The sequence below is a fragment of the Alligator sinensis genome, unplaced genomic scaffold (assembly GCF_000455745.1).
Source record: "Alligator sinensis unplaced genomic scaffold, ASM45574v1 scaffold126_1, whole genome shotgun sequence".
NCBI lineage: Eukaryota > Metazoa > Chordata > Crocodylia > Alligatoridae > Alligator > Alligator sinensis.
In genome coordinates, this window is record NW_005841842.1 from 4,162,461 (window position 1) to 4,176,023 (window position 13,563).

General features: G+C 42.3%; 1 protein-coding gene across 1 annotated transcript in view; it reads left to right on the top strand.

The window, feature by feature from the left end:
• Positions 1 to 13,563, top strand: part of TERT (telomerase reverse transcriptase) — a 55,720-nt gene that overhangs the window by 29,156 nt on the left and 13,001 nt on the right. The window contains 3 exon segments of the mRNA XM_025205460.1: positions 1,140 to 1,334; positions 5,560 to 5,686; positions 6,029 to 6,090. Of these exon segments, the coding sequence (XP_025061245.1) occupies positions 1,140 to 1,334; positions 5,560 to 5,686; positions 6,029 to 6,090 (384 nt within the window).

A 13,563-nucleotide genomic window follows, 5' to 3' on the forward strand; every position in this document is an offset into this window, starting at 1 on the left:
GGACAGAGTACACTTCACTCCCTTGTCCAAGTCGCTGATGAAGACATTGAAGAGTATCGGTCCACCCACCAGACTGTGTGGTCATCCAAATCACAGCCTCTTAACTTATTCACCAGTATGGTGTGGGATACCGTATCGAAGGCCTTCCTGAAGTCTAAGTAAACGACATCAACCCCTACTCCTGCGTCTAGGTGTTTTGTAACCTGGTCATAAAAAGAGACTAGATTAGTCAGGCATGATCTACCTGCTACGAACCCGTGCTGGTTTCCCCTCAGCATAATTTGTCCTGCCGGGCTCTCGCAAATGTGAGCCTTGATAATTTTTTCAAAGTACATTTTTGTACTTTTGCTTAAGTACATTCCGCTTGTGGCATTTATGGCTGTATGTGCTCAGCTAAGGACTTTATGCAGGGGTTTTCAATTTTTTTCAGTCTAAGTATTCCTGGCGGCTGGATGCTGAGCAGGAAGAGGGAGAGGGGTAGCGCTCCCTGGACGCCGAGGGGCTGGAGATGGCAGCGCGCAGTCAAACGCTGTGCCGTGGAGGGGGGCGGGGAGGGGGGTGGTTAGCACACAGCTGGACATGGAGCAGGGAGGCGGGGACCACGGGCAGGTGGGGACAGAGCGCTGCTGCCTCCCAGGAGCAGGGACAAAGAAGCTCACTGGGCTGGGCTGAGGGCAGCGGCACCCCTCTGTTGGGGTGGGGAAGCTCACTGGGCTGGTGTGTGACAGCGGCGGCTGCTGTGTGCAAGCTTCCCTGCCTCACAGAGGGGCGCTGTTGCCCTCGTCTCGCACCAGCCCTGCTCCTGGGAGGCGGTGGCACACAGTTCCTGCCCGCCCATGCGTACCCCCTAGGACCTGTCCAAGTACCCCCAGGGGTATGCATACCCCCAGTTGACAACCCCTGCTTTATAGCAACCTTCCTTGGTATTTTGTAATATTTTCTTTTGCATTTTTTCCCAAGTTTCTCTTGTTGCATGCAAGTTCTTTCCAGTGTTTTCAGTAACCCCAAATATGTATAGTAATTGGAGTTTGTTTTTCACCAGCATGTAGCCATAACATTTTTGCATCTTTTTTGACAAGTTTCAGGATAACAATACCTCTTGCAGTTCATTTTTGCTAACGTCTTATTGTCTGATTTAGGACTCTGGCAGCAGGAAGAAGTCCTGAGTACGGCTTCTCAGTAAACACCGGTAAGATGGCGGTGAATTTTCTAGTTGATGATGATGATATCCCAGGATGTTCCCAATTCAAACAGTTACCAGATTGCCGTATGTTCCAGTGGTGTGGTTTATTACTAGATACACAGACCCTTGAGGTTTACTGTGACTATTCCAGGTAAATGTAGATGGTGGATAAACTTTCTAGTATGAATTAATATATGTTATCTGAAATATGCAGGTGAATACCAATATATGGTACTGGTGAATTCACTGCAAAGTTAATCTGACAATTTTGCTTCTTGTGTGGTATATTAGAACACTCTTGTGCCAAACAAGCTATGTTAATCTTCACCCCATTCTGATCTACTAGTTCAAATCTGACACAGGTCATCATAGAAAATTAGGGTTGGAAGGGGCCTCAGGAGATCATCTAGTCAAACCGCCTGTTCGAAGCAGGATCATCCCCAACTATATCATCTGAGCTAGAGTTTTGTCAAGCCGGCCCTTAAAAACCTCCGAGGATGGAGATCCCACCACCTCTAACTTGTTCCAGTGCTTTACCACCCGCCTAGTGAGAGTTTTTTCCTAACGTTCAGCCTAAGCCTTGGTTGCTGCAACTTGAGACCATTGCTCCTTATTCTGTCATCTGCCACCACTGAGAACAGTCTAGCTCCATCCTCTTTGGAACCCCCCTTCAGGTACTTGAAGGATGCTATTAAATCCCCTTGGTCTTCTCTTCTGTAGACTAAATAAGCCCAGGTCCCTCAGCCTCTCATAAGTCATGTGCCAGAGCTCCTTAACCACTTTCATTGCTCTCCACTGGACTTATTTCAACTTGCCCACATCTTTTCTGTAGCGGGGGGCCCAAAACTGGACATAGTACTCTAGATGTGGCCTCACCAGTGCAGAATAGAGGGGAATAATAATTTCCCTCAATCTGTTGGCAGTGCTCCTACTAATGCAGCCCAGTATGTTGTTTGCCTTCTTAGCAGCAAGGGCACACTGTTGACTCATATCCAGCTTATTGTCCACTGTAACCCCCAGGTCCTTTTCTGCAGAGCTGCTGCTTGGCCAGTCAGTCCCTGGGCTGTAGCAGTATATGGGATTCTTCCATCCTAAATGCAGGACTCTGCACTTGTCCTTGTTGAACCTCATGCAATTTCTTTTGGCCCAATCCTCCAATTTGTCAGGGTCTTTCTGAATCCTAGCCCTACCCTCCAGCGTATCTACTACACCCCCCAGCTTGGTGTCATCCACAAACTTGCTGAGGGCTCAATCCAAACAATCTTGCAGATTCTTAATGAAGATATTGAACAAAACCAGCCATGGAACCTACCCCTGGGGAACTCTACTTGGTACCACCTGCCAGCTAGACATTGATCCATTGATTACTACTCTCTGAGCTCCATGATCCAACTAGATTTCTATCCACCTTACAGTACATTCATCCAACCAACTCATATTTCCTCAGCTTGCTTGCAAGAATGCTGTAGGAGATGGTATCAAAAGCCTTGCTAAAGTCAAGGTATGTCATGTCCACTGCTTTCCCCTCATCCACAGAGCCAGTCATCTCATCATAGAAGGCAGTCAGGTTGGTCAGGCATGACTTGCTCTTGATGAATCCGTGCTGACTGTTCCTAAGCACTTTCTTCACCTCCAAATGCTTGGAAATGGATTATTTGAGGACCTGCTCCATGATTTTTTCCTGGGACCAAGGCGAGTCTGACTGATATATAGTTTCCTGGATACTCTTTTTTTTCCCTTTCTTAAACATGGGCACACTATGTATGCCCTTTTCCAATCGTCTGGAACCTCCTCTGATCGCCACAAGTTTTCAGAGATAGTGGCCAGTGGCTCTGCAGTCACGAGCCAACTACCTCACCACCCTTGGATGCATTGCATGCACCCCAATGGACTTGTACATGTTCAGTTTTTTTCTAAATAGTCCCTGACCTGTTCTTTTACCACTGAGGGCTGCTCATCTTCTCCCCAAACTATGCTGTGTGATGCAGTAGTCTGAGAGCTGACCTTGCCTGTGAAGACTGAGGTAAAGGCATTGAGTATTTCAGCAGTAGGTCAAGAAGAGCATGGCCCCTAGTTGGTCTCTCCAATACTTGTACCAGGAAGTTGTCTCCAATGGTCTTTAAAAACTTCCTGGATTTCCTGTGCACTGGTGTATTGCCCTCCCAGCAAATGTCAGGGGGATCAAAACCCCCCATGAGAACCAGGGCCTGTGATCTGGAAACTTCCAGTAGTTGTCTGAAGAAGGGCTCATCTATCTCATTCTGGTGGTCTATAGCAGACACCCATCGCAACATCACCTTTGTTGTTCTCCCTTCTGACCTTCAACAGGCGTATCTCCCATTTCATATTGGAGCTCTGAGGAATCATACAGCTCTTTTACATATAGCGCAACTCCTCCTCCTCTTTCCTACCTGTCCTTCTCAAACAGTTTGTACCCATCCATGGCAGTGCTCCCATCATACGAGCTATCCCACCAAGTCTCTGTTATTTCAGCCACACCATAGGTTGTGTCAGCTGTTATTGTCTGATGGTCACATGGTTTCCAGTACTTAGTTCAGTTTCTATGGGGCAGATGTGTTGGACACTATAACAACTCCATGTCCACAAATTGAGTTATTTGGTGTCTAGCTCACCTGCTTAACAAAAAGGCCAAGGACTGAACAGATTGTGGAGCTGGATTAAATTTGCATGAGCTGTGAAACTAAACATCTTATCAGCTTCAGTAATATTCTTTCAGGGTACGTGTGTAGTATAAACCACAGAGTGGTGGAGAGATACTCAAGCCTAAGCCTAAACTTGATGATACTAAAGGCAATCTAGCCACAGCAGAATTTACTGTGGGCTCCTTTACCTTGCTGAGAATCTGCACAGTTGCACTGAAATCTTATGAAAGCAAACAAAGAAATGATTTCTCTCAGTAAGTACAGGGGGACAGAAGAGCAAACAGCAGGAGAAGAGCTATTTAAGTTAAATGACAATGTTGGTATAAGAATAGATGGGTGAATTTGAAATTAATTCAAGCTGGAAATTAGAGGAGGGTCCTAACCATCAAAACAGTGAAGTTCTGGAACAGCTTTTCAGAGAGCAAGTGTGGGCAAAATTAGAACTGCTTTTAAAATGGAGCTTGATCAGTTTATGGAAGTGATTAAACATTGTGATCACAGGGGGCCAGACTCAGTGGATCTAGGACATCCCTTCTAGTCTTATATTCTTGATAATATGAGTCCGCTTGATGGAAGTGTCGGAACATTAGGGTGCTACATGTGAGTTTCCTTGATCTGTAAGCTTTGCTTAAGCAGGTGGGATTTTAGGGCTATTAGTTGTTGCAATAAGCTTGTTTCAGGTTCTTCTCCAGCATATCTTTTTAAAAGACATCCAATTTTGAATTAAGATTTTAATTCACTGAGAATTATTACATCCCTTGGTAAATTGGTACAATAATGAATTAAAGCCCAGTTAAGAGTTTCACCTTATTTCTAGGTCCAGAGCACTGGGCAGTGCTCAGATATAGATATTTGATCTTGCTATGCCTTTGCTAGATTAATTACCCCTCTGCCATCAGAAATCTCCTCATAATGGTATATGTAGACATTGATCAACACCTTTTTAACCTTCTCTTTTGATTAAGCTTAATCTATATAAAGCATCTCGCTATAAAGGTAGGGTTTTTAGATCTCAGGACTCTTCATAATGGTTTTCTGAACCACTTACATTTTTGTCAATCTTTTCAGAGGTACAGACACTACAGTATATCACGGTATTCCACCTAATTCCATATACAGAGATAACGTAAGCTTGTTGCTTCTGCTGGATCTTCCCGTTTATATATCCATTACAGCCTGTGTTCAAAGTATGGCCTGCATTCTTTGTTCATAGATATATATTGTTATATTTTGCCTTATTTGGTGTATTCTGTATTAGTAATCTCTTAGACTGTTTAACACTTCCTTGATTTTGTGTGCGTGTGGGTGTGTGTGTGTGAAAGTGTGACCTGCAAGCTATTGGTGCATGGAGGAAAAAAACAGCTAAAGCCTTTGTCAATAATTATATTAAGTCTCAAGAATAGGTCTCAGAGAGCCCACCTAGAAATACTCCCACTAGAAGGTGAGTCCCTGCCTTGGGACCTCAACTCACACTTGAAATAGTACTAAATAATACAACCTAATATAGGATGAGTAGACAGGCAAAATGACCATGATAGTCGGAGGATGTAAGGGAGATGAGAAGGGCTGCTATACCAAAGGAAAAAAAAGTGTTCTGAGTAGTTTAATCTGTTGCTTGCAATTTATGTGACTAATAAACTGGTAAAAAAGGATTATGAGGTCACATAATGTGTTAAAACCATTTTGTTAATGCCTTACCTCTTTTCTTTGCAGTTATGCATCTACTTCTATCAGGTCAAGTCTTGTCTTCAATTCAAGCAGAACAGCAGGGAAAAATATGAAATCCAAACTGAACACAGTTCTGAAGCTCAAATGTCATAGTTTATTTCTGGATTTACAGGTGAGAATTTAAAAATAGGTGTGTATGAATATTTGATTCATGGTTCAAAAGCACTTCTAATTGTCTTTAGTTTTGGTGCTAATGACTAATTCAAGAAGATGCTGTGTGTAGCTGGAAAGTGGCTTCGTCATGCTCAGAAGTTAGTAGAACTGTCTTTACAGTAATACATGCTTATGTGATATCAGGAATCTTTAAAAGATGGTATAAAATCTTATTTCCCTGGTACCTGATTTTAAGTTGCAGAATTTTAATGAAGTACACATTTTTGAGAACACTCTCTAGGGCATACCAGTACAGATTTACTTATTTTTTTGTTTTGTTTTGTTTTTTGTTTTATTCCAGATCAACAGCCTTAGAACAGTTTTCATGAACGTGTATAAGATATTTTTGCTGCAGGCCTACAGGTATGCCTTCAACTTCTGCACTAACTCCATATCTTTCAGGACTGTTTTCATGCTAAAAGAAGTTGTTGTAGGTTGAGAAAAATATGCCACAAGAGTTTACAATTATAGATTTTGCAGTGAGTGATATAATTCTTTCTAAAGTTTTTCTTTAAAATATTTCCGTCCCTGTAAAATGTATGATAAAGGAGGTTCCATTATACTGGAGTGTATAGTTAGACTATGCTTGAAGCAAGTCAAGGGGAAAATCATTATGATTTTTAAAGTTTTAAGTGTCTACAAATGTCCCAGAGAAGAAGGAATCTGGAATGGAATACTGCTTTGCTCCATTAGGAATACCAGAAAACATATCAGTCATTAACCTGATTGTGTTGAGAACGCTATGTCTTTTGAAAAACTACCAGGACTTTGACTTGTATTCTTTTTCTCTGACCAAGGTTTAATTTTTCCAAGTTAACTGCAGATTCTTTACTGCTGATAATTTCTTAATTACTTTATAAGTAATCAGGTATAGTTGTTCTCTGCAAACATTTGCTGATGATGAAGTTTTGATTTTGTTCAAGGGTGAATGGAAATGATTAATAATTGACAGCCAGCTGAAAAAAGGACTTTTAATCCTGATGCATTGAACATTGGTCTTCACCCTTGCATACAGGGTGGGGCAAGTTGAGGGCAATGGGAAGGAAAGGCCAAAACTTCAAGAATGGGGGACAAGGTAGTACAGGCAGTCCTCGACTTACAGCGTTTCACACTTGCGGCGCTCCACCATTTACACCCATGTTATTACTTACGGCGCTGGATCCTCGCACTTACGGCACTACAGGGAAATTTACAATGAGAAAAAGAGGGCAGCAAAACAAACATCCCTGGATCAGCTTCTCAAAAAACCATCAAGTGGCCCTCAGTCTCCCCAAAGAAGCCCTTCTGAATTCCATGACCCTGATGAAGGTGTTCTTCACCTTCTGATTAAATAAAATGTTATGTGATTAATTACTGTATTGCCCTGTTTAATTGATTTATATACAGTACACTTTAGAAAGCTTTGTACTGTACAGTGTATATAATTTATAGTTGATTTAAATATGGTGTTTATGATCATTTCTATAAAAAGTTGGGCATCAGGCCCTTGGTCAGGAATGTCACCCCCTATTATAACATTGTTTCTATGGGAAGATCAGACTTGATTTGCATCGTTTCAACTTACAGCACCTTTTCCAGTAACGCAACCTGCCGTAAGTGCGAGGACTGCCTGTATCATGCTGCCTCACTAGAGTACAGAAGTCTCTTTGCAAATGCCATTTGGTGGGACCGTTTATACCATCTCCTTGTAATTCTGATAAACTGAGTCCTTTTTTGTGTGTGTGTCCAGTTCTGCTGCCAGTCTTCATGGTTCTCACCACCAGGCCTATTCCATTTCGGGTGGCTGTAAGTAGGAAGTGGTGTGATGATAAATGCATTGTATTCCCAAAACATAAAATTTATAGCTGAAAAACTATGGCATATAATCCAGGATTTTTGAAAAAAAATTCATTGCAAAGAAAAAAAAACCAACAGCTATCTCTTTTCACTCTGACTTATGCATCTAGAAACAGGATTTCTAAAAGTTTAAAAGTTGTCAGAAATTGCCATATTGGTTTGTTCTTTCCTGGCAGATCCATGTGATCCTTTCATGGCTTTTATTTTCCAGGGCAAATCAGATAATGATATGGCCGGAGGGGTGGGGTTTGTTTGTTTGTTTGTTTTAATTAATACAACATTTGTATGATTCCACCCTATCATTTAGTTGGGTGTGTTGGACCACTGCACTTGGCATTCATGCTTGCTTCTAGAATTTAGTGAGATCATGGTGTATTTCCGTTGTACTTTGTCATATATTGCCCTACAAGGACTATTAATTTAAATAAGGGGGAAATAAAAAAGAGAGAGAGGGGTAATTAGCTTTCGAGAATTCTTCTTTCCTGTGCTAAAAGTCAGTGGCAGTATACTGCACTTCACCAAGTTATTGGGCAAACTATGCCTCTGAACAGCTTGTGGTTGTGTATCAGCTTTGGTTATTGTATGTTTTGGTGAAGCTGGAAGACCACTCAGTGATACCTGCATATGCTTATCATCCTTTTTTTATGAAGTGAAATTTATTTATTGCCTTTGTTTTTGTGTGTTCTTCCTTTCACATCAACTTTGTAATTCACACATGTTAAGTATTGTAATTGAGTTCATCTCAACTTTCACTTTTACTTACCAAAGCCTTGGTGGCCTTCAGAACTTGTCCTAATCTTATTGCTCTCTTCTTCTTGTGTGTTTCTCTACTGATGTGCATATAATAAATTGTAGGTGGTGTAATAATAACTTACATAACATCTGGGAGCTGCCATAGATCAGGGGACTGTGGAAGTAGGAGGGATATTTTCACTTCAATCCTCATTGCTTAAATTAATGAGTAAAGTACTTCACTGCTGTCCTGGAAACTTCATTGTAACGCAGTCTAGTTAAGCACTGTGTTTTAAACAGGATCAACATTTAACACAATATCATGGATCAATGGAAAAGAAGCAAATTCATCTATGTATTGCAGGGGGACCTGGAAGTAACCTTTATATTTAAGCTGCCTGACACTTTCCATTAAAAAGGATTTTTGCCTCCTTTTCTTTGAGAAACTCTCCCACCCTTTACATTACAGCAGGCCTTTTCTTCTATGAAATTTTGTTCAGCCTTTGCTAACGTGCAGGTTGCAAAAGTCTCACTTCTTTCACTTTTGTTCCTTAGGCAAGTCCATTCAGCCTGCCAAGGGCTTGGACATTCCTAAGGCCAGGCCTGCACAGTCACAGCATATACTATGCTACTGCCGGAGCAGGCAGAAATAAGACTGACAGCGCTCTTCTGGGGGAGCCCCATCCCCTTCCCTGGAATTGTGCATTTGTTTCCACCTTCCACTCCCCTCTCCTCTGTTTTTCCTTGATGCAGAAGTTTATTTCCTTTTTCACAGTGAAACTCATAATGTACAAATAATTCCTGTCCTGCCAAAATCTCTCTATATATACTTCTTCCTTGATATAAAGTTATTAAGAAGGTAGGGGTGAAGCAGCTTTGTTCTCAGATGGACACTTGGCATTTCCCTGATTTCCATTTTTCCTTGTTATGAGTCTTTGGAGCCTTTGTAGTAACAAGTTATGTTAGGCTGCACATGTTGAGGTTTTTTTTTCCTAGAGGCAGCAGCTTGTGAAATCACTAACCATGACAGTATGGTTGAATGATTTCCAGATGCTGGCTGGGATTGAGAGGCGTTACAGTTGAGTGGCTCTGCTGTCTTTTTTAAAGAGATCCCAGAGAGCAGTGGACAATTACTTTTCTGCCCCAGGATCAGGCTTCTTCATTGTTCCACAAAGATAAATTCTATCACCTTTCCTTCTCAATAAGTTTGAAATGCAACTAGGATAATGTGGGTTGTATTGTTGTCAGTAGGAGGATAAAAGCCACTGATTCATACTAATCAAACTAGGGTGATATTTCATAGGAAAGTAGGACTGGAAGGGACCTCACAAGGTCATCTAGTCCAGTTCCCTGCTCAAGGCCGAGCCATTCCCGGCTAAACCATCCTGGCCAAGTGTTTGCCTAACCTGCTCTTGAAAATTTCCAAAGAGAGAGATTCCACAATTTCTCCAGGTAGACTGCTCCAATGCTTGATCACGCTCATAGTCAGAAAGTTCCTCCTAATCTCCAATCTAAATTTGTTTTATTGCAGCTTGAGGCCATTGTTCCTAGCCTTGCGCCCTACAGCCCCAGAGAAAAGCTCATCTCCATCCTCTGTATAAGACTATTATCAATTCCCCCATCAGGCTTCTCCTCTTCAGACTAAATAACCCTAGTTTTATTCAGCTTTTCCTTGCAAGTCTTCCCTCCCAGGCCCCTAATCATGTTTATTGCTCTGTGCTAGACTCTCTCTAATCTGTACACATCTTTTTTGAAGTGTTCGACCCAAAATGAGACACAGTACTCCAGGTGAGGCCTCACCAGTGCTGAGTAGAATGGAAGAATCACTTACCTTGATTTGCAAATGACACTCCTGTTGATACAATCCAGTATGCTGCTGTTGGCTTGTTTTTTTGCAACAAGAGCACACTGTTGGCTCATATTTATCTTATAGTCCACTAAAACTCCAGGTCCTTCTCTGCAGTGTTGCAGCCTAGCTAATCATTCCCCAGTCTGTATTTGGTTTTGTTTTCTCCAAGCCTCACTAAGATTTGTGCTTTGGGTAAAAATGATTTAGATAAAGCTCAGATGGGATGAGCTAAGGGATGATGAGAATATTACAAGGATGGTGTCTGTCAAATCATTAAGGAGAGGTTACCTTCTACCTTGTATAAATATGACAATCATGTTTTTTTTGTTAGTTGCTCCCAAATTCTCAGGTAATGTTGGTGACCAAAAATCTTCCTTTTGCTTTTGACAAGAAGGCAGTGCAGATTTTCTTCTGACTTTAACCTAACCTATCCACAGTGACCTATACGTACATAAGCTCCATATTATATTTTTAAAATGTATTGAGCCTGAGAGTAACCTTGAATATGACTCAAATTCATGACAATATGGCTTGCTGTCCAGTTGGTAGTTTTGGCCGAAAGGAGCCTATCGCACAAGCTGCCTGCTCTGTACTTACTTTTGGACAGAATTCAAAGACATGATTTCATAGACCAAATTTTCCATTAGTAAGTGAAAAATATTAATGCAGTGTTTACTCTCGTATCACACACATGCTTTCTCCTAAAATCAACGCTCCAGAATTAGGGTACCTGCCATAAGCAGGGAGACCTGTGTTTACTTCACTGAAATAGAAGCACGGGGAATAGAGCAAGCTTATACTATGACTCGTGACTGCACTTCTCCATGGCCCTGCAAACAGCAGGGGGAAGTTGCCACTGTTAGTCCTCCCACAGCTGCTGATGAAGCTGTAGCTTTTGGCCAGTGAAAGGTTAAATTAATCGTTTAACTGATAAGCCCAGTGTTAACCATTTAACTTACTGGTTATTGTGTAGCGTGGGGCTGGGCACAGTTTGGCAGGTAAGGGGAGAAAGGGAAGCCATGAGGTGCCCCAGCAGTAACAGGAAGCCTGCAGGACAGGCAGAAGGGATGGAGAGAAGAGCAAGGAGGGTGGGGAGGGGTGAGTGGAGACTAGTACCCCCCTCTCCTACAAGCTTAAGAGGAAAATAGTGGGCTGCTCATTCACAGGTGCCCCAGCACAGGGCTTTATGTGGGCTTTGATGTCTGGCTGGGCTTGCTACCACCTACCACCACTGCCCCACGAAGGGCCTGGGGATCACCTTCCAGTAGCAGTCATGTCTAAGCTGCTGTATTATCAGTTAACCGTTTAACCAATATAATTAGAGTAGGTTAAATGGATATTTTTCTTAACAGTATTTACATCCCTAAGAGCCAATAAGTTGGCTGAGTGAGCGGCTGCATGCAGTCCATAGTATCTTGATGAGGCTTGTGGTATGGAAGCAACACTTTATTATTGACAGGAACTTTATATATAAAGAACTATTTACAGTAAAGAAGTAACAGTTTTATTAGTGCCCTTGCAAGGATCTGGGGCCTAGCCTTGTTGCTGTCCTGTCACACCAGAAAGTTCCTGCTGCATCACCAAGACTGTCTCCTCAGATGCCACGCTTGCTGCAGTCTCTTTGTTACTCTGTCTCAGGGTCAGCCACGACTCTGGGAAAATCTTTCTACCTTTTGCCTTCCCAAAACAAGTTGCACATCTTGACCCCATGTCAAAAAAAAAAGCGGGGCAACACACATGGTGGCAGCACATGTCAGCCAAAACCAGAGCTTAGCTGGCCAAAGCCACACTCCCAGCTGCAGCTCCCCAAGGCCCCCAGGATGCCAGGTAAGGCTGCTGGGGTAAGCACAGTTGGTGACTCTGGCCTCCCCTACCCCACCCAGGGTAACCTGCCATGCACCAGAGGGTGCATGTCATGGTCGTTCCTCAGGAACAAACGTCCACGCTCATGTGAACGTGGCCCTTGAGGGTATTTGGCATGTGAGGAAAATACGTTAATCTGGGAATGAGGTCATTTGAGGAGTGGTTTGTCTGTCTGTAAGCATCTCTCTGTCCTCAGTGCCCTCTTTGGCATGCGAGACTTGGACTTCAGTGAGCCTGTGCGCATCTTCTCTATCCCTTACTGAGTGGCCAAGGAGAGCACGATCTCCCTGGCCCATTTCCTGCTGGACCAGGCCCTGATGGTGGCTCTGAAAAACCTCAGAAACCAGCTTACAGGGGCCAACTCTGACAATGCGTTCCGACTCTTCTGCTTCTTGATTTGGGTGCAAGTCATTTAAATTTGGAATACTTCACATTACAACAAAACATTGGACCAGTTTGTGATGCTTTGGGCTGTCAAGGGGGCATTCTGCAAGATGGAAGACGGACAGCTAGTTCTAAATATGTAACCCCGTGAAGGGTATTGCAGGAGACAGGGTTCAGTCTGTGGGGTAAAGTGGTTTTGTTACTGACAAGTGTTTCATGCTCAAGTGTTTACTTCTTCAAAGGAGGCCCCAAGTTTCTGATGAAGTAGGGTGATTTGTGGATACTGCATAATGTCCTAGGTCTCTGGTCATAGTTATAATGTTTTAAAGTGTATTTTGACTTACAGCCAACTAAACTATTTAAATTGTATTTAATAGGTTCCATGCATGTGTTCTTCAGCTTCCATTTAATCAGCAAGTTAGAAACAACCCCTGCTTTTTTCTAAGGATTATATCAGATACTGCATCATGCTGCTATTCTGCATTGAAAGTAAAAAATTCAGGTATGACAGGTTAAGTGGTGATGAAATAACACAACGTTCCTTTTTAAAAGGAAAGCTTTATCTGCAGTGCCAGCCAGCCAGATCCAAAGCTTCCAGTTGTTCTTGAGCCTTTATCTACTATAAAAAATCTCATGGTGAGGAGCATGTTCAGTGTGCGGGAGGGTGGAGAGGGGACATGTTTTAAACTTTTTCTTTTCAGCAATTAGAGAGATTATAAACAAAAATATTTAAGTCATGTTTCCCACCAACTCCCAACATAATTTTATTCATGATTTACTGATAATGATCTTGTGGTTACATGTTTGTAAATAGGTTTAGATCCTTACTTTGCCCTGTGCTTCACTAACTTCAGACCATTTATGTAATGTGCCTGTGCATCATTCTGTCTTCTGTGAAATGAAAATGCAGGTCCCTTGCTTTCCTGGGTTTTATGAGACTTAATCCACTTGTACTTGATATGCTTGTGTATTAAGGTGATGGGGTAGGGGCAGAGGGCAGGCTTTCAGATGTTAATCAACCGTAGGTAACATTTTACCTATGTTTTATCTTCAGGAAGTGATTTAGAAGCCAAAGGTGCTTCCAGCCCATTTCCTTCTGAAGCAGCAGAATGGCTCTGCTACCATGCCTTTATTCGCAAGCTGTCAAAGCACAAAGTTATTTACAAGTGCCT